This window comes from Rana temporaria, chromosome 4, assembly GCF_905171775.1.
Source record: "Rana temporaria chromosome 4, aRanTem1.1, whole genome shotgun sequence".
NCBI lineage: Eukaryota > Metazoa > Chordata > Amphibia > Anura > Ranidae > Rana > Rana temporaria.
In genome coordinates, this window is record NC_053492.1 from 3,352,422 (window position 1) to 3,374,535 (window position 22,114).

General features: G+C 51.1%; 2 protein-coding genes across 2 annotated transcripts in view; one reads left to right on the forward strand and one right to left on the reverse strand.

Annotated features, from left to right (window-relative positions):
- LOC120935226 (zinc finger protein 585A-like) overlaps nucleotides 1-22,114 on the forward strand; it is a gene marked incomplete at its 3' end in the record, with an annotated part of 241,861 nt that overhangs the window by 185,712 nt on the left and 34,035 nt on the right. The gene's annotated exons all lie outside the window — the stretch shown is intronic.
- On the reverse strand, nucleotides 4,177-13,949 carry LOC120935829. The gene is made up of 6 exons (XM_040347889.1): nucleotides 13,914-13,949; nucleotides 11,187-11,569; nucleotides 6,131-6,255; nucleotides 5,970-6,041; nucleotides 5,472-5,531; nucleotides 4,177-4,317 (listed from the first exon to the last, which is right to left on the reverse strand). Exons 2-6 carry the CDS (start codon nucleotides 11,558-11,560, stop codon nucleotides 4,211-4,213), a joined length of 738 nt encoding a protein of 245 aa, XP_040203823.1. The 5' UTR covers nucleotides 11,561-11,569; nucleotides 13,914-13,949; the 3' UTR covers nucleotides 4,177-4,210.

Genomic DNA, 22,114 nt, shown 5'->3' on the forward strand with positions numbered 1-22,114 from the left:
TGCTGCATTGGGGAGGAGGCGCCAATGGATATGTCCAGGTGGGGGGATACTGAAGCTGAAGGGTGGAGGAGATCATGCGCCGGAGAAACTGCTGGGGAGGAAGGATGGTGAGCCGAACCAGACGCGTGCAGGTCCAGGCCTTCGTCCCCTGGGTGGAGGTCCTGGATGAATTCATCTTGATCTGTGAAGAAAAGAAAATAGATTAGATAGATAATACAATAGAAATACACATGGCTTCTTCACCCTAACATTATATAAAGGCAATTATCTCCCAGCCCTTGTAGACAATCATGTAACATCTCGAGATGTTTTCACTTACATACCAGTTTTCCATTTTTGATATTAAGTGAGATGCACCTACCGTATTTTCCAGCGTATAAGACGACTTTCTGGATGCAAAAAAATGCATCCAAAGTCGGGGGTCGTCTTATACGCCGGGTACGGTCTCCGTGCAGCTGCGATCGTTCATAATTTCAAAGCCGCGCCGTCTTCTCAGCTTGTCCTGTGACTGGCGGAACACAAAACTTCCCAGCAGCGTCTCTGTTCTGTGTTCCGCCTATCACGGATTCCTTCTCATCCTCGGACGAGATGAGAAGGCATCCGTGATTGGCGGAACACAGAACAGAGGCGCAACTGGGAAAATGTGTTCCGCCAATCACAGGACACGCTGAGAAGATGGCGCGGCTTTGAAATCATGGACGCTCGCAGCAGACGGAGATTGTCACCGGCCTGCAAAACGTGAGTGATGGCACAGTGGGGGGGAAAGTGGGGGCAAGTGATGGCACTGTGTGGGCAAGTGATGGCACTGTGTGGGCAAGTGATGGCACTGTGGGGGCAAGTGATGGCACTGTGGGGGCAAGTAATGTGATGGCACTGTGGGGGCAAGTAATGTGATGGCACTGTGGGGGCAAGTAATGTGATGGCACTTTGGGGACAAGTAATGTGATGGCACTGTGGGGGCAAGTAATGTGATGGCACTGTGGGGGCAAGTAATGTGATGGCACTGTGGGGGCAAGTAATGTGATGGCACTGTGGGGGCAAGTAATGTGATGGCACTGTGGGGGCAAGTAATGTGATGGCACTGTGGGGGCATGTAATGTGATGGCACTGTGGGGGCATGTAATGGCACAGTGGGGGCATGTAATGGCACAGTGGGGGCATGTAATGGCACAGTGGGGACAAGTAAAGGCACAGTGGGGGCATGTAATGGCACAGTGGGGACATGTAATGGCACAGTGGGGGCATGTAATGGCACAGTGGGGGCATGTAATGGCACAGTGGGGACATGTAATGGCACAGTGGGGGCATGTAATGGCACAGTGGGGGCATGTAATGGCACAGTGGGGCATGAAAAAAGACTGTTTCTGTCAGCGGTTGTTCTGGCTACCCCTCAGCTTCCAGAAAGACTAGAAGGAAGGGGGTAGTCTTATACGGCGAGTATATCCCAAAACCAAAAATTTTCCTGGAAAATTAGGGGGTCGTCTTATACGCCGAGTCGTCTTATACACCGGAAAATACGGTAATCAATTTGTGTGTAGGAGATAGTGGTGTCCGTGTTAATTCGTCATCCCAAGTTTACAGAGCTGTGCGGGAAGGTGTAGTACTTTACTGTACTCTGACCAGGGCGGAGCCGAGTGTCCTCCCCAGGTCAGGCGACCAGAATACAAAGGGATTCCCCTCTACACATCAAGCAGTGTAAAGGGGAATCTCCGAAAGATTTTATCCGCTTGGTGGCATGGCGCATCCGCTTGGTCCCTGAAGAAAATCTAAAGGTGTAATGGACACCTAAGTGCTGACCGACCACCACTAACTAATCTACCTCATCAAGACTGACTGACTGTCGCAAATATGGAAGATCAGTTGCACTTGCAAGTAGAAAAACATATTAGCTATACCAGCTATTAACATTACACTCACCAAAGAGAAGCCATTCAAGCCGTTGCATTAGGGATGACCTAATAAAAAGTTGTTTAATAAAATATAGCCGGCTACTAAGTTTTTAAAGTTGATAATTTTGTATGGTCACTGAATAAGCCCCACTCCTGTTCTAGGCTAGGTTACTCACTCCTGGCAGGGATGGACTGGCCATTGGCACTACAGGGAGATTCCCGGTGGGCCGATGGCTTAGTGGGCCGGCTTCAGTGACAACGAGCCGCCGCCCCCCCCGCTTCTCTGTCTCTCCCTCCCTGCAGCGCTCACCTCCTCTCCCTCCCCGCAGTGCTCACCTGGGGGGGAACAGAGAAGCAGGGGGAGGACCAGGGGGGATGACAGAGGAGCATAGGGGGACCAGAAGGAGCATGGGGGAGGGGACAGACAGCTGACTCAACAGCTATGGCCTGGGAGTTTCTCACTTCTGCCTAATCTTGCCCCATGGGGGGGGGGGGGCACCGAACTGATTCTTTGCCCGGGTGAAATAATGTCTAGCTTCCCCACTGGTACTGCTTATAAGACTACCAGTACCAGCCGTTTTACTCTAATAAAGTAGAACGGCTAGTGGCTAGTGAAGGGGGAGAGGGGGCTTGGGTGGCTGGGGGGGGGGGGGAGGAGAGACCCATCAAAGTGGGCCAGTCTGGATGAAGTCCAGGGCCAAATTCTTGTCCCAGTCCAGCCCTGACTCCTGGTCTAGGCTAGGAGGAATAACCAGACCAGAGGGACAGGGCACTGGGGGCAGACCAGAGGGACAGGGCACTAGAACTGGGTCTCTTCCCCATTCTCTTGCTGTCTCCTCTGCAACTCCCATCCATCCTCTCTCTCTCTCCCATTCATCTCATCATCAGGAGCCTGTGTGTGCGGCTCCACGCTTGCATGTCCCCACTTCCCCCTTTTATTCAGGCTGGCAGAGAGGAGAGGAGCTGCAGCACAGCGGGAGGGAGTACAATCCAGCGCTGAGATCCACACAACTGCACAGCCATTGACACCATAGCACAGCGCACACTGACAGCGCACAGCACACATTGAGACCAGTCTGTTCACAGTGCTCAGGCTGAACTGTTGGACACTTACATAGAGCACAAGGAGAAGAAAACTGCACAAACTGGAAGGCTGCTGCTCTCATGTCAGGGCAACTTTCAGTGAGCGCTGCACCGGAGTGGTCATTTCTGCAATCCTCCACCTCACTCATTACTTTCTGCTCTCCAGCTACATCGGTCGGGGCCCGGGGGCAGGCTCAGAGAGGTCATACTGTTGGGTCCCATGGCTTAATGAGAATTGTAAGTAGAGCACCTGTGTACTGCTCTGCCTTTGCGCGGCTCAACAGACTACTTTTCCCGAGCATGCACCTTTCCTCTTCAGCCGAGATTGGTCATGCAGCCCTGTCATCACTCGCCCCCAGCTTAAATCCACTTGCCAATGCTAGTAGGCGAGTGGAAATTTTGAGGGTTGGCCTAAAGACTCAGACTTTTTATAGATATTTGACTGCACAAAGATCTACAAGGTTACAAGGTCATTTACAATTTTTTGCTTTAGATCAGGGGTCTCCAAACTTTTCAAACAATGGGCCAGTTTATTGTCCTTCAGGCTTTAGGAGGGCCGGGTTGTGGCTGTGGCTAGCGGGGGTAGAAATGTTTGGGGAACGGCATCAGTAAGAATAAATATGGCCTCAGGGTTGGTGGGCAATAGAAAGTGTAGTGCCCCCTCTTAGTAGCAGGCATAATATCCCATCAATGGTATCAGTGGAGGAAATAGTGCCCCATTGTAGGTGCCAGTGGGAGTAAAAGTGTCCAAGGGACGGATAAAGGCTAGCAAGGGGCTACATATGGCCCTCGGGCCACAGTTTGGAGACCCCTGCTTTAGATGATGCCAAAGGTGAGGCACCAGACATCATGAGGAAAGTGTTAATGCACGCATCAGGGGCATGCCAGAGATTGAACATGTCCAGGGACTGCCAGCCAATAGCTGGAGATTATTGTCTGACACACCCCCTCCAGCCAGCTGTGTTATTCACGATGACAGTGATCGGCTCAGACTGGGAATCTGAACTGCAGCAAGAAGGTGGCGTGATCAGGGAAGTGACGTTGAGGGTTTAACAAGCACAGGTAATGCCAACAGGAAGACTGGAATCAGCTGCAGAGGCGGACTAATAAATAATTAATAATGGCAGCTCAACCAAAGCCTTGCAGAAGAAATCACAACCATTTCTAGACAAGGTATGCCGTCAGCATTTCATATTTAAAATACTATATTTGCCTGGAAAATACAAAAAAAAGGTATACTACTTACTCCCTGGATCTGACGCGTCTGCCTGTTGTACACCATCTTGAGCATCCCCAGCAGCCTCTACAGGGCAGATCTCCTCCACCTCCTGCTCAGCCTCAGCAGCTGTTGATTATGAATAATATAGAAAAGAACATTACAATCTGCAGTGTACAACAATCTCACACATAGTACAAGAACATTGAAAGATGTACCATATTTGCCGGCGTATAAGGCGACTGGGCGTATAAGACGACCCCCTAATTTTCCAGCTAAAATGTTGCTTTTGGGATATACTCGGCTCGCCGTATAAGAAGACTCCCCCCCCCCCCACACTGTGCCATTGCCTCACCTCACTGTGCCATTGCCTCATTGTGCCATTGCCAAACCGTGCCATTGCCTCACTGTGCCATCGCTTCACCTCAATTTGCAGATCTTCATTCCAGAAGTGAGTCAGTCTCCGGGCGTCCATTTTTTAAAAGCCGCGCCTCCTCCTCGTGGTGTTCCGTGATAGGCAGAACAGTCAGTTTCCCAGAAGAGCCTGTGTTCAGCATTCCATCTATCACGGACGTCCTCTCGTCCGAGGCAGAGCCAATGTCCGTGATAGGCGGAACACTAAACACAGGCTCTTCTGGTAAACTGACTGTTCCACCTATCACGGAACACCACGAGGAGGCGCGGCTTTTAAAAGTGTCTTTTTTTAAAGTGTATTTTGTGCGTGTACTCGAGAGAGGAGCCGGACTGCAGGAGTTGGGAGTAGGCAGGCCTCCCCCAGAGGCAATCTGCCACCTTTCTCCATGCCCCGGGTGGCAATGGCCACGCCCTACCTGCTCCGCTTTGAAGCCCAACGGGGCAGAGGGACTCCCTATAAGGGAGTGAGAGGATCTAGCCCGCTCAACCAGCCCCCGTTAGTCCTTCGCCTCTCTTTTTTAAAGACAGCGTGGTCAAAGTGCGTGCATGTTAACCCAATTTCGAGTGTGTGTAAGTGTGGTGGTTTTTTTTTGTGGGAGGGGGGTGGGCATACTAAGCGCAGGCTTACCTCGCATAGCACACCCACCGGGAGCCGGGCTGAGGCCACCAAACTCAATTCACATGTAGCCGAGACCGGGATCCGAACCCCTAGCTGCAGAGGTGAATGGCTTGTCAGCGCAGTGCCAATCGCGTTGAGCCACCACAGCTCCCTATGAGACACATTTTTTACTGTAAAAGGTCGTCTTATACGCTGGCAAATATGGTATGATCATCACTCAGCAGATACCAGCAAGATGAGACTAACTTACATGTGGGCGTTGCCGCCTCAGCCTCCTCCTCCTGCGCCTCTCCCTCTGACTGGATGACACCTATTTATTTAATAAAGGAGAAATTATGAAGGTTTCAATGTTCAAGCTTCAAATTACTATAAAATACTGTATATAGATACAATTAATTATCTATTAGCATATCAATACAGGGCAGGTCACTAATGTTTATCTACAAGGCATTCACCGTTTAGAAAAAATCTGTAAAAAAAAAAAAAAAAAAAAAAAAAAAAAGGAGGCACTTACCTGTCCTGGTTCCAGCGGCAAGTGCTAGGTGCACCACCACTGATCAGGCGCCTCAGTTCAGAACGGCGACGTTCTGTCAGAATGCGTAAGTTACCTGACAGAACGTCGCAGAGGCTCTACCTGTCACTGCTTGAGCGAGAAGCAATGACACTGGAATCCACAATGGAAGGCTGGACAAATGGAAAAGGACCCACTTTATTGGTGTCACTACTACAGTACTAGTACACTACTTACTGCATGATGATGAAGTGGAGGACTCCTGCTCCTCCGCCCTCCGCTTTCGGCGGCGCTGGGCCTTGATACGATCTTTAAATAAAAAGAAACACAACATAGTAAATGTCGGACGCTTGACAAAAAAAAAAAAATGTCCTGCACAATGAAATCCTAAAACCAACCTTGATGAGCCAGGAGCTGGGTGATCTCATCCTCCCCTATCCCCGCTAATAGCTCTGCCTCATGGGGGAGGAGAGACACCTGCTTTCCTCTGCGCCCTGACTGCCTGCGTTTACGTGCAATGGAACTGCAAAACAAAAAGAGAAGAGAAACGGGTTCCATAATGAAACTACAATTGTAATTGAAAATGACATCAACACATGAGACAAATGTAGAATGAAACAATGCCAATGGAATTTTTGGATTAGGCGCACTTTTTCATGTAGCACAAGATTTGCAAAAAAAAGCTCTATATGTGGTGGGAAAAGGGCGTAAATTTGATTCGGGTAGTACAGCGCAGGAGCGTGCAATTGTCAGTTAAAGCTGCAGTGCACTTAATAGCAGAATATGGCCTGGTCACAAAGGGGGCGTAACCTACAGGTGTTCAAGTGGAAAAGCACTTACTGCTCAGATTAGTGATAAAAAACTAAGAACTAAAAATGGCCATGGAAATATTCCTCTTACAATGATCGTAGCGATTATATTTGTAGTCAGAGTCTTCGAGTATGAAATGTGATAACCCCAACAACCAAGGCCTGAGGTGTGCCTTGGCCTAGCTGGTCGGTATGCCTGAGAGGAGGGCAAAAGATGCCTATTTAGGTGAAGAAGGGCAGATGACAATCCGGCCAGTGGAGTAGCGTGTGCCTGGAAGGCAACTATATACGCATCCAGTAAGTATCTGCTAAGACAGGGGAAACCCACCGAGCCATGACTTGTGATAGAAGGATCCCCCTATAGAACCTGCGAATGCGCTCAGAACTCAATGACCCATGGAGTTGGATCAAGCCTGATGCCCGAGACAACCCCGCCATAAGGATGAACTGCTTGTGCCAAGAGGATGCATGGGGGAAATGGAGCAAGGGCCAAGCACTCAGAGACAGAATGCTGTGACTGAACGCTGAGATGGAGACGCATGACAGAACTGCTGGGCCGGAAATGCAGAGACAGAAATGCTGCGACTGAATGCAGAGACAGAACGCAGACAGAACTGCTGGGCCAGCAACGCTGGGCCAGAAATGCTGCGACTGAATGCAGAGACAGAACGCAGACAGAAATGCTGGGCCAGCAACGCAGACAAATGCTGGGCCAGAAACGCAGAGACAGAAATGCTGGGGCAGAACTACTGTAACACAGAAAGAGCGAGAGAGACTGAAAACGCAGAGAGAGAGACTGAAACGCAGAGAGAGAGACTGAAACGCAGAGAGAGAGACAAACGCAGAGAGAGAGAGAGACACAAATGCAGAGAGAGAGAGAGAGAGAGAGAGAGAGAGAGAGAGAGAGAGAGAGAGAGAGACTGAAACGCAGAGAGAGAGACTGAAATGCAGAGAGAGAGAGACTGAAACGCAGAGAGAGAGAGAGAGAGAGACACAAATGCAGAGAGAGAGAGAGAGAGAGAGAGAGAGAGAGAGAGACTGAAACGCAGAGAGAGAGACTGAAACGCAGAGAGAGAGAGACTGAAACCGCAGAGAGAGAGACTGAAACCGCAGAGAGAGAGACTGAAACCGCAGAGAGAGAGAGACTGAAACCGCAGAGAGAGAGAGACTGAAACCGCAGAGAGAGAGAGACTGAAACCGCAGAGAGAGAGAGACTGAAACCGCAGAGAGAGACTGAAACCGCAGAGAGAGAGAGACTGAAACCGAAGAGAGAGAGAGACTGAAACCGCAGAGAGAGAGACTGAAACCGCAGAGAGAGAGACTGAAACCGCAGAGAGAGAGAGACTGAAACCGCAGAGAGAGAGAGAGACAAACCGCAGAGAGAGAGAGAGAGAGACTGAAACGCAGAGAGAGGGAGACTGAAACGCAGAGAGAGGGAGACTGAAACGCAGAGAGAGAGAGACTGAAACGCAGAGAGGATGCTAAGACGACTGCACGGCCAACATGACCCCCCCCCTGCCGGGCCCAAGGACTGAAACCCCGCCCCCCTGCACCTACCAGGAGCTGCGACGGAAACCCCTGGGGCAGAAATGATGTGACGGAGACCCCTGGGGCAGAAATGATGTGACGGAGACCCCTGGGGCAGAAATGCTATAACGGAAACCCTTGGGGCAGAACGCTGTGACAGAAACCCCTGCTAAGAGAAATGCATCGGCTGGAAACGTGGAGCAACAGAAACGCAGGGGCAGAGACGCAATGACAGAAACGCAGGGGCAGAGACGCAATGACAGAAACGCAGGGCCAGAGACGCAATGACAGAAAAGCAGGGCCAGAGACGCAATGACAGAAACGCAGGGCCAGAGACGCAATGACAGAAACGCAGGGCCAGAGACACAATGGCAGACACTCAGGGCCAGAGACGCAATGGCAGACACTCAGGGCCAGAGACGCAATGGCAGACACGCAGGGCCAGAGACGCAATGGCAGACACGCAGGGCCAGAGACGCAATGGCAGACACGCAGGGCCAGAGACGCAATGGCAGAGACGCAATGGCAGACACGCAGGGCCAGAGACGCAATGGCAGACACGCAGGGCCAGAGACGCAATGGCAGACACTCAGGGCCAGAGACGCAATGGCAGACACTCAGGGCCAGAGACGCAATGGCAGACACGCAGGGCCAGAGACGCAATGGCAGACACGCAGGGCCAGAGACGCAATGGCAGACACGCAGGGCCAGAGACGCAATGGCAGACACGCAGGGCCAGAGACGCAATGGCAGACACGCAGGGCCAGAGACGCAATGGCAGACATGCAGGGCCAGAGACGCAATGGCAGACACGCAGGGCCAGAGACGCAATGGCAGACACGCAGGGCCAGAGACGCAATGGCAGACACTCAGGGCCAGAGACGCAATGGCAGACACTCAGGGCCAGAGACGCAATGGCAGACACTCAGGGCCAGAGACGCAATGGCAGACACTCAGGGTCAGAGACGCAATGGCAGACACGCAGGGCCAGAGACGCAATGGCAGACACGCAGGGCCAGAGACGCAATGGCAGACACGCAGGGCCAGAGACGCAATGGCAGACACTCAGGGCCAAAGACGCAATGGCAGACACTCAGGGCCAAAGACGCAATGGCAGACACTCAGGGCCAGAGACGCAATGGCAGACACGCAGGGCCAGAGACGCAATGGCAGACACGCAGGGCCAGAGACGCAATGGCAGACACGCAGGGCCAGAGACGCTAAGACAGAAAAATGCATCAACTTGACCCTGGAGCGTCAGAAAACGCAGACAGGATGGTATGACAAATGCAGCAACGTAAGGAAACTGCCAGCGTGACCCGTGGGAGGCCAGCCCCCCCCCCCAATGCTGTCAGCTTGATCACTGGAGAAATGGGTGGACAACCCCTTCTAGGCTGCTAGCATGACCCCGGGAGATGAAGGGTGGACAGCCTCCCCCCTCATACAGCCAACGCAACCCTGGATGAGTGACCCCCCCATAACACCGGCATGGACGGCAGTTCCAGCGTGCGCCCGGAGGAGTGACTGGATGGATGGACAGCACCCCCCCTCAGCATGAGTTTGAAACTGACAGCGAGGAGGGGCGGGCGACCCTGCAAAAGCCGGCGTGTGCCCGGAGGAGTGGGAGGGTGGATGGATGGACGGCCCCCCCCTTCCCCCTCGTGCAGCAGCATGTACCCAGAGAAGTGGGTGAGCCCCCCCCCCCCCCTGTGAGCCTGGAAGGAAGACCGAGGAGGAGGGCGGGCTCTCGCTCCCCCCCAAACCTCCTCCAATGGTGATCGCACGTGTCCAGCTGGAGCCCTGGGGATAGTGGAGGATGGATGGCCACCCGCCCCCCCGCACGAACGCCGGGAGAAGCGGACGGCCCAAACGAGCAGGACGGAACATGGGGTAAAGGCAGGCTGGGTGGGACGGCCCCCACAAGCTGGATGGGACACGGGATGACAGCCCCAAAAAGCTGGATGGGACACAGGCATGACAGGCGAGGCAGATCCCCCAAGCTGGATGGGACACAGGGATGAAAGAGAGGCTCCACTCCAATGAAGCCTGGGAGAGGCACCGCCACGAGGCTGCTGCTGCCACTGCTCTGCACCTCCCCCCTCCAACCTGAAATGGCGCCAACACAGGACCCGACAGAGAGGGAGGCTTAAGTACTCAGCAGACTCCGCCTACAAACACAGGCTAGCCTTCGGCCAGCCTTTATACTTAACCACTAGGGGCCTGCACTATAGTCAAATGACAGCTACAGTGCAGACCCCAATTCCTGGGAGGACATCAATAGATGTCCTCCCCTTTGCGCGCGCCCCCTGCAGGGCGCGCTGTGATCACCGAGTCACTGAGACTTGGGTGATCACGAATCCGAGTAAGGGACCGGTCCACGTGATCAAAACAAAGCTCGGTAATTGTTTTTTCTCATCGCGCTGACAGCGTGAGGAGAAAAAAAAAGCCAATCGCCGGCTGCTGAGTGAGGGACATCGGTCCCCAGTGGAAGAGGCAATTCTGCCTCAGTGGACACAAGTACCGCCTGCCAATGCCACCTGCCCGTGCTAATCAGTACCACCTATCAATGTCCATCACTGCCACCTAGCAATGCCCACCAGTGGTGCCAGTCAGTGCCTCATCAGTGCCACCTAGCAATGTCACCTACCAGTGCTGATCAGTGCCCACCATTGCCACCCATCAGTGCCCATCACTGCCACCTATCAGTGCCAATTCTCAGTGCCCACCAGTGCTACCTATCAATGCCCTTCAGTGCCACCTCTGAGTGCCCACTAGTGCCGCCTTATTGGTGCCCACCAGTGCTGCCTTATCGGTGCCCACCAGTGCTGCCTTATCGGTGCCCACCAGTGCCGCCTTACCGGTGCCCATCAGTGCAGCCCATCGGTGCCACCTGTCGGTGCCCAATGCCCTTATCAGCGTACATCAATGAAGTGATCAAATACCACCAAAAGAAAGCTCTATTTGTGGGGAAAAAAGGGCGTCAATTTGTTTGGGAGCCACGTTGCACGGCCGCGCAATTGTCAGTTAAAGTGGCACAGTCATTTGGCAGCCAAATCCTCTGGGGCTGAACTGGTTAAAATGTAAAAAAATATAAAAAAAAATCAGACACGTTACTTACCGTTTTATGTCGCAGAATTTTTTCCGACAGGCAGTCGGGTCACGCAGATGGCGATACATTGTTTCAATTTTTTTGGAGATCTCCTCCCATTTCTCACACTTCCACTCCGGACTGGTCTCCCTGGAGCGAGGGCCACACAGCTTCATCCAGCAAGGAAGAGTTTCCTTTACAAGGACCTGGGACTCCATGTGAGTCCACGTAAGGTTACGCTTCCTGCTGGTTGCAGATTGTGTCCCCCTCCTGCGCCGCTTTTTGGATGATGGTGGGGATGGGAAATCTGTTGCTGCTGATGCTGCCTCCATAGAAGGCCCAGGAACCTCCATGTGGTCGAAATGGGTCACCGCCATATCTGACACAACTTCGGATGCCGCCATTCTATTGCACTTGGAGAAACGAATGTGAAAGTCAGCTGACTACTATAGGTTAGACAATTCAATATGAACGACGAAGATTCGACAAAGCATCGAAAAACATACAAATGTCGAATCTGTCATTGAAGGCTTATGGTGTCTGTCGAAAGCTCTAAGAAGATTCGACGGAGAAGATAAACTGTACGACGCCACAATCGTACATTTGCGGTTAAATGCTCCGCCCATAGGCTATAGAAAAATTCTAATGTTGGTTGACTAGTAATAATACATAAATATAATTATTACTAGTCATACAACATTAGAATTCTTCTACTTTGCTGAATGTAGTGACGGGACTCCTTCCCTTGGTGTTGTTCAATAAAAATGTATATTTGAAAAAAAAAAAAAATTCTACTTGTAGGCGGAACATTCGACCGGAAATGTACGATTCACCGTACAGTTTCGCTGCTCCGTCGAATCTTCTTTGAACATAGTATATTCAATGGCAGATTCAACCTTAACTCATTTGGATTTTCGGACGAATGCAATTTCTAACAAAAAACAAAATAAATTAAAACGAATTTCGGACGAAAACAAAATTCCGAAACTAAATATTTCAGTGTACACATGTCTACTATATAGTAGGATGCCCAATGACATTAAAACAAAGGGATTTTGAGTGATCCAAAATGGTTTTCATATAGGAATAGCTTGGCTTCTTATTCGGAATTTCCCATTGAAATGCATGGCTGTCAAGGTGCCATATTTTAGGATTTAGATCACTTGGCTCGGACCAAATTGAAGTTTAACTAATAGAAGGATGTCCAATGAGTATAAAACAAGTGGAATTTGGGTGAGCCAAACAGTTTTCTATGTAGGAATAGCTTAGCTTCTTATTGGGAATTTCCCATTGAAATGCATGGGTGACAAGTTTGGTGCCATATTTTATGATTTCTATCACTTGGCTCGGGCCAAATTTCACTTTCCTATATAGTAGGATGCCCAATGAGTATAAACAAGTGAGATTTGGGTGAGCCAAGAAGGTTTTCATATATTTATTCAGAATTACCCTTTAAATACATGGCATTTAGGGAGAAAGAATTGTTGTTAAAGCGGGGGTTCACCCGTACATAACACTTTTTACCCTTAGCTTTATGCTCATTTGTCTAGGGGAATCGGCTAGTTGTTTTAAAATATGAGCTGTACTTACCGTTTACGAGATGCATCTTCTCCGCCGCTTCCGGGTATGGGCTGCGGGACTGGGCGTTCCTATTTTGATTGACAGTCTTCCGAGAGGCTTCCGACGGTCGCATCCATCGCGTCACGATTTTCCGAAAGAAGCCGAACGTCGGTGCGCAGGCGCAGTATAGAGCCGCACTGATGTTCGGCTTCTTTCGGCTACTAGTGACGCGATGGATGCGACCATCGGAAGCCTCTCGGAAGACTGTCAATCAAGAAGGAACGCCCGCTCCCGAAGACCCATACCCGGAAGCGACGGAAGAAGATGCATCTCGAAAACGGTAAGTACTGCTCATATTTTAAAACTAGCCAATTCCCCTAGACCAAACGAGCAGGAATCTAAGGGGAAAAAGTTCACAATCTTATTATAAACATTGCAGATGATTGTTTAGTAAATTATCACCTTTGTGAATAAAGATCCAACCTGAATAAGAAGCTGACCGAATAAGGAGCCAACTTCAGCTTCATCTCTATAAGAGTGTTTTATAACCTCTGTCCCACCAACCTTGTAATGGTGAGGGATGGTGTGACCTTCCTGTGTGGAATCCCGGGAATACAGAGGACGGGGACATCTCTCTGGTGGGTTCCTGGTATTAGGTGGCTCCATCATATCCTTGTGTCCTTCTGAAAACTCCTCCATCACTCCATACTCCTCATCCTCCTCTTTATACTCTTCTTTAACATCAATATTATAATCCCCAAGGTCTCCACTCTGAATATATAATAAAACATTCATTGTAACAAACATGCTGTGTATTATTCATATCTACCAATAATTGTTCCTCATCTACCTGATGATGGTGAGGGATGGTGTGACCTTCCTGTGTGGACTCCCGGGAATACAGAGGACGGGGACATCTCTCTGGTGGGTTTCTGTAGCTGGATGACTCCACCATGGTGTCCTGGTACAGATCTTTGTGTTCTTTTGGAGACTCTGACTCCTCCATCACCCCATCCTCATCATCCTCCTCTTTTATCTCTTCTTTGACCTCAACTTTAGAATCTCTCAGGTTTCCACTCTGAATATAGAATAAAAATGACATCAATGGTAACAATGCAGATAATGTACAGATCCTAATGATACTATCAGTGATTGTTCCTCATCTACCTGATGATGGTGGGGGGTGGTGTGACCTTCCTGTGTGGAATCCCGGGAATACAGAGGACGGGGACATCTCTCTGGTGGGTTCGCATTACTGGATCCATCTGTAGGAAACACACACACTGACTGAATACATTGTTTCTATGTGTTTATCAGATGATGGGGGATCTAGGTGGAGCCACCGTACTGCTCTCTCCTTTACAATAAAGTCTCCTCTTACCCGGTGATGTGAGGGGCGGCTGATTGTCCATCATGACGTCCTTGTAGAGATCCTTGTGTCCTTCTAAATACTCCCACTCCTCCATGGAGAAATAGACAGTGACATCCTGACACCTTATAGGAACCTGACACACACAATGATACAGTCACCATCCAGACACACCCCTTGTCTGTTACTGGATAATGTCCCAGAATTGCCGGCACCGCTCACCTCTCCTCCATCATCTCTCTGGTGACTTCTAGAATCTTCTTTGTATTTCTCTATTCTATCAGGGAGGGAGGTGGAGGCAATGTGATGGTCATATGATCTCCACAAGAGGAAAACTCTAGAATATGAACACAAATAGTATATTCAAATGATTTTCCCAGATTCTTCCTCACCTCACTATTCAAGTCTCCATTTTATTAAAGCCCCACTGAGATATAATTCACCCACACTGGAACCCCACACTATGCAGGTTAAAAGCTTGTAGCAGATATTCTCATGTAGGACATAGGGTGCAGGACACGGGGTGCAAGAGAAGTGTGCAGAACACAACACATGGGGTACAGAACACAGGACAGTAATACAATCCCCCCCTCCCCTGTGTCCTCCTGCATGTCCTATACATCTCCCCCAGCAGTGTGTGAGAGCAGAGTGGATGGAGAGGACGTCTTGTGTACATAAAGCAGCATGTCCCTCCCTGGCTGGTCTCTTAGCTAGCTGCTTTGCAGGCTTGTCCTGGTTACTACTGTAAGGACTCTGTAGTCCTGTTTTTCAGCACCTTGTGGGGATCTTTGTGGAAGTGCCGAGGCGGCGCCATGTTGGAGATTCGGTCCCGCTCCTTCCTCTCTGGTCTGCCGGAGGGCTCTGCAGGGACACAGGCAGCTGTGGGGGGGAATCAGGAGCCGATGGTGACAGTAATGCGGCCGCAGAAAGGAGAAAGATGGGCAGTGGGAGATCAGTGAGATGAGTCCTCTCATGCCGCTGTCCTGCCCAGTCCTCCCCTGACTTCACAGGTCCTCCTCCACCCCTCACCCTCCCGCCTGGCCCCGCTCCGAGCCACATTCCTGTCTAAATATTGTGTCCAGGTTTCAGGTAGAAATATTATTCAGACCAACAGTGAGAATAGGCTGACAAGAGCCCAGGGGCCAGGACGCCATTTCTAGTCACCATGGTGATCTGGGATTTGAATGAATGACTTATATAGCGCTACACATGCAAACTGAATCGCCTCTAGGCACTTTTTGCAGCCAGTGGCCCAGATTCAGGTACATTTGCGCTTTATTTGCGGAGGCACAGGGCAACAATTTTGCCCTGCGCCCCCAGCAAATATTTTGCGCTGCCCTCGATTCACGGAGCAGTAGCTTCGTAAATTGCGAGGGCGCGCCGGCAAAATTGCCCGGCGTAAGCGCGCGCAATGTAAATGATCCCGCCGGGGGCGGGAATCATTTAAATTAGGCGCGCTCCCGCGTAGAGCGCATGCTCCGTCGGGAAACTTTCCCGACGTGCATTGCGGCAAATGACGTCGCAAGGACGTCATTTGCTTCAGAGTGAACGTGAATGGCGTCCAGCGCCATTCACGAATCACTTGCGCAAACGACGTAGATTTTAAATCTCGCGACGCGGGGACGTGGGTATCCTATAGCATTGGCTGCGCCTGCTATTAGGACGTGTAACGTTGCGCGAAACCCGACGTACGCAAACTACGTAATTTGCGTACGCAGGGCTCGCGCAACGTTGTGAATCGGTGTTAGTATGCAATTTGCATACTATACACAGATCACAATGGGAGCGCCCCCTAGCGGTCATCGCTAGAATGCAGCCTAAAATCTGCGTGGCATAAGAGCCTTATGCCACGCAGATTTTAGGCTGCAGTCGGCGTAGCGATGTTCCTGAATCAGGAGCATTCGCTATGCCGGAGCAAGTAAGCAATTGCGCCGTGTAACCTATGGTTACACAGGCGCAATTGCTTCTTGAATCTGGGCCAGTGTCTTCCTGGCTGGTGCGGTCATTTACCCCGTAGGATCTTGACGTGCTTGGGACACACAGTCGTACACACATATATATACTGGGTCAATTTGGCCAGGATCCAATTAACCTACCAGCATGTCTTTGGAGTATGGGAGGAAACCCACGCAGACACAAGGGGAACATGCAAACTCCAAGCAGATGGTGTCGTGGTCGGGATTCGAACCAGTGACCCTTTTGCTGCTAGGTAAAATTGCTAACCACTACACCACTGTGGTGCCCTGACATCAGGTGACCATAGATACAAGGAAATTCAGCTGGTTCAGCAGGGATCGGTCACATTTCCATCCATGTGTGGTCACTGCCGGATAAAAGTCACTCGATCAGCAGCTGCAGCCAATAGCTTCATCACTGATCTGTGTATTCTGAGAGCGGAGGAGCGCCCCCCATTGTCAGAATACAATAGTGCAGCGGGGAGGATTCCCCCATCCCCCTCCTATGTGTGGATGGGAGAATCGGTTCAGATTCTTTTGCTCAGCCCGCTGGCTGAACAATAAAACTGAACCATTTATGGGCAAGTAAGATCTATTTATCATTAGTGATGGGCTCGGGGATGATTGCGATCCCACCAGGAAGCCGACACTGCACAGCGCTAGTCACAGGCAGAGACATTTCCCGATCTCTGCAGCCATGTTGCAGGAAATGTCTCACTGCCTGTGATTAGCGCTGTGCAGTGTCGGCTTCCTGGCGGGACCGGGAATGTGGGGTTTCAAACACCTCCGATCCTATCACTATTCATCATCAACTGATCCTCCCTGAAGGGGATAATGAAGGTCTCCACACTATATATGTGTGTATCATCATCTGCTGGAGATAAAAGACATCACAGTGACTATGGAGGAAGAGGACGGACATGACGGGGTTACTGGGTGTAAATAGAAAATAAGATCTTATTACCTCCTCTACTGCCTCTTCCAGCAACGTCTCCTCTCTACTTCTTCCCGACTCACCTCTCACCCGGAACTTCCTGTCTGTACCTGACATCACTTCCTGTCTTCCATAGACTCTTCCTGTGTTTCATCAGATTTGGCGACCCGCCAGAATGTGTAATGGAAGTGATGTTTTGTCACCTCCATCTTGCTACACCCCGCACTCTTCCACAGTAAGGATACACTGAGAAGGGGAAAAGCGGACATCTTGTTACACCCACCGGAGTTTTGCATTTTACACTTAATTTTAACAATAAACTGAGTTTATATAGAGAAACACAGGACTTGGAACTCCGTCTGACTGGTTAGATGTTTAATTTTAAAAGCAACGACAATGGAGTTGAGCGGACACCTGGATGTTCGGGTTCGACGGGTTCGGCCGAACTTCGGAAAAAAGTCCGAACTTTTCAGTACTAAAATGTCTCTAAAAACGTAATGGAAAGGGCTAGAGGGCTGCAAATGGCAGAAAAATGTTGGTAAGAGCATGGCAAGTACTCTGCAAAAAAAATTTGGATAAGGAAAAAACTTAAAATAACATAAAATACATAAAAATACAAAAATAATAATCTTAACCTAGGAGGACGAGGTCCATATGAAGTAGGAGGTGGATGTGGCGGTGTAGATGGAAGCAGCGGTGGAGGAGGACGAGGTAGCCAACACAGGTTTTTGTTTTTAATTTATTTATTTTTTATAGTACACCCCAAAAGAGTGAGAAAGATCAGAAAAAACAATGGCTGGGTAAGGCCGGTATACGTGTCTATTCTGCACAAGGTACGGACAAGTCCTGTGGGATCAATGCCTGGTTCATTTTAATGAACGTGAGCTTGTCCAGAACGTGAGCCTGTCCAGAACAGGCGGCTGCGCTTGTCTGTGATAACGCCCCCTGCCGTGCTAAATACACATTCAGAAAATACACTGGCTGCAGGGCAGGCCAGCACCTCCAAGGCGTAAAGGGCAAGCTCAGGCCATGTGCCCAATTTGGAGACCCAGAAGTTTAAGGGGGCAGACCCATCAGTCAGTACGTGTAGGAGTGTGCACACATACTGCTCCACCATGTTGGTGAAATGCTGCCTCCTGCTAAAACGTTCCATATCAGCTGGTGGTGCTGGTTGTTGTGGCGTGCTGACAAAGCTTTTCCACATTTCGGCCATGCTAACCCTGCCTTCTGAGGTGCTGGCTGTGCCCCGGCTGCGTTGGCGACCTCTTCCTCCTCCTCTGCCTTCTCCTTGTGCTTCCACTGTACCCCTGCTGTCAGGTGGGAATTCTACCAGCGTGCACTTGTACTCGCGCATCTTGTGATCACGCTCCAGTGAGGGAATTAAGGACGGTACATTGTCCTTGTAACGGGGATCCAGCAGCGTGGCCACCCAGTAATCAGCACCTGTTATAATTTGCGAAACACGCCTGTTGTTGCGGAGACACTGCAGCATGTAATTGCTCATGTGTGCCAGGCTGCCCAGAGGCAACGAAAAGCTGTCCTCTGTGGGAGGTGTATCATCTGTGTCCTCTGTATCCCCCCAGCCACGCACCAGAGATGGCCATGAGCAGGTCTGGGTGCCACCCTACTGTGAACATGGTTCCTCCTCCTCCATCTCCTCCTCCACTGCATCATCCTCCAGAACTGTGCCCTTGCTGGACAATTGTGTACCTGGCGTTTGTTGGTGCAGGAACCCACCCTGGGAGCCACTTGTGAATGACTGCCCTGAAAGCCTTGGAAATGATCCAGATTCTTCCTCCTCCTCCTCCTGTGCCACATCCTCTTCCATCATCGCCCAAAGCGTTTTTTCAAAGAGGCATAGAACTGGGGAAATAACACTGAGAACTGCGTCATCGGCACTGGCCATGTTGGTGGAGTACTCGAAACAGTGCAACAAGGCACACGGTCTCGCATGGAGGCCCAGTTATTGGTGGTGAAGTGGTTCTGTTCCGCAGAGCGACTCACGCGTGTGTGCTGCAGCTGAAACTCCACTATCGCCTGCTGCTGCTCGCACAGTCTGGCCAGCATGTGCAAGGTGGAGTTCCACCTTGTGGGCACATCACATATGAGGCGGTGAGCGGGAAGGCCGAAGTTACGCTGCAGCGCTGACAAGCGAGCAGCAGCAGGGTAAGAACACCGAAAGTGCGCACAGACGGCCCGCACTTTCTGCAACAGCTGTGGCATATCAGGGTAAGTTTTAAGGAACCTCTGCACCATCAAAATTTAGCACATGCGCCAGGCAAGGGATGTGCGTCAAACCGGCTAGGCCCAGAGCTGCTACGAGATTTCGCCCATTATCGCACACCACCAGGCCTGGCTTGAGGCTCACTGCCGCCAACCACTCATCAGTCTGTTGTTCCATGTCCCTCAACTCCTGCGCGGTGTGGGGTTTTTCCCCCAAACAAGAAAGTTTTATTACTGCCTGCTGTCGTTTACCCATGGCTGTGCTGAAGTTGGTGGTGAATGTGTTACGCTGACCGGATGAGGAGGCGGTAGAGGATGAGGAAGCGGAGTAGGAGGAGTTAGCAACAGGAGGCAAACTGAAGCGCCCTGCAATCCTCGGGGGTGGAAGGACATGAACCAAACTGCTATCCGCCTCAGGCCCAGCCGCCACTGCATTTACCCAGTGTGCTGTTAGGGAGATATAACGTCCCTGACCATGCTTACTGGTCCACGTATCCATAGTTAGGTGGACCTTGGCACAGATGGCATTGCGCAGTGCACACCTGATTTTGTCCCCCACTTGGTTGTGCAGGGAAGGGATGGCTCGCCTGGAAAAGTAGTGGCGGCTGGGCACGACGTACTGTAGGACAGCCAATGCCATCAGGCTTTTAAAACTCTGCGTCTCCACCAGACGGAATGACAGCATTTCAAAGGCCAGTAATTTTGAAATGCTGGCATTCAGGGACAGGGATCGCGGGTGGGTAGAGGGGTACTTCCTCTTCCGCTCCAGTGTTTGGGAGATAGAGAGCTAAACGCTTCCATGGGACATTGTGGAGATGTTTGGTGACCCAGGTGGTAGTGTTGCCTGTAGATCCTCTGTTTGCGGGGTGGCAGTGCCACTGTCACTACACAGGTGCATCGGCGTCACAGGGATCCGGGCCTAGTCCGGGGGGGTTGATGCAAGAGTCCCCAGGCCTTCTGATGCTGCGGCAGGGGGTGGAAGAGGAGACGATCGGTCGGATGGGGCGGGTCGGGAGTAGGGTGACCACATCTCCAAACTGCCATTCAGGGACACCCCCCCCAAAAAGGTGATTTTTTTTTGAGAAAAAAATTACAACTTTTGGGGCAGGGGCATATGAAATCAGTGGGCCCGTGTGTAAGATCAAAAGTGGGCCCTAGGCATCAAGAAGAACAATATGTTGCACAAAGCGCGTTGTGGGGAACAGTGGACAGGTCTTAAATTGCGCTTAAAGGGGGTGTTATTAAAGAGAGTCTGGGATGACTAATATAGTGCAGAATGTGGTAATGTTAAATAGGGAATGCAGAGTGTATGGTGGATAGGGGGACAGTGTGACAGTGGGATGGATAAAGGGACAGTTAGTGTAGACAGAGGGACAGTGGGGTGGACGGAGGGACAGTGGGGTGGACGGAGGGACAGTGGGGTGGATGTAGGGATAGAAGCACAGTGGGGTGGACAAAGGGACAGTGGGGTGGACAGAGGGACAGTGGGGTGGACAGAGGGATAGAAGGACAGTGGGGTGGACAGAGGGACAGTGGGGTGGACGGAGGGACAGTGGGGTGGACGGAGGGACCGTGGGGTGGACGGAGGGACCGTGGGGTGGATGTAGGGATAGAAGGACAGTGGGGTGGATAGAGGGACAGTGGGGTGGATGGAGGGACAGGGGAACAGTGGGATGGAGGGACAGTGGGGTGGATGGAGGGACAGTGGGGTGGATGGAGAAACCGTGGGGTGGATGGAGGGACCGAGGGGTGGATGGAGGGACCGTGGGGTGGATGGAGGGACCGTGGGGTGGATGGGTGGATGGAGGGACCGTGGGGTGGATGGAGGGACCGTGGGGTGGATCGAGGGACCGTGGGGTGGATCGAGGGACCGTGGGGTGGATGGAGGGACAGTGGTGCTCAGTGATAGGATGTACACATACCTCTCTCCTGCTGTGGGTTGTACTATAGCAGGGGTGGCAGTATAATAGGAGGGATGGCAGTGGAGGGCAGAGAGTATGTTGGGAGGGGGTAGTAGTGAAGGACAGTATGATGGGAGGGGGTAGTAGTGAAGGACAGTATGATGGGAGGGGTAGTAGTGAAGGGCAGTATGATGATGGGAGGGGTAGTAGTGAAGGACAGTATGATGCGAGGGGTAGTAGTGAAGGACAGTATGATGGGAGGGGTAGTAGTGAAGGACAGTATGATGGGAGGGGGTAGTAGTGAAGGACAGTATGATGGGAGGGGTAGTAGTGAAGGACAGTATGATGATGGGAGGGGGTAGTAGTGAAGGACAGTATGATGGGAGGGGGTAGTAGTGAAGGACAGTATGATGGGAGGGGGTAGTAGTGAAGGACAGTATGATGGGAGGGGTAGTAGTGAAGGACAGTATGATGGGAGGGGTAGTAGTGAAGGGCAGTATGATGGGAAGGGTAGTAGTGAAGGACAGTATGATGGGAGGGGTAGTAGTGAAGGACAGTATGATGGGAGGGGTAGTAGTGAAGGACAGTATGATGGGAGGGGGTAGTAGTGAAGGACAGTATGATGGGAGGGGTAGTAGTGAAGGGCAGTATGATGATGGGAGGGGTAGTAGTGAAGGACAGTATGATGGGAGGGGTAGTAGTGAAGGACAGTATGATGGGAGGGGTAGTAGTGAAGGACAGTATGATGGGAGGGGTAGTAGTGAAGGACAGTATGATGGGAGGGGTAGTAGTGAAGGACAGTATGATGGGAGGGGGTAGTAGTGAAGGACAGTATGATGGGAGGGGGTAGTAGTGAAGGACAGTATGATGGGAGGGGTAGTAGTGAAGGACAGTATGATGATGGGAGGGGGTAGTAGTGAAGGACAGTATGATGGGAGGGGTAGTAGTGAAGGGCAGTATGATGATGGGAGGGGTAGTAGTGAAGGACAGTATGATGCGAGGGGTAGTAGTGAAGG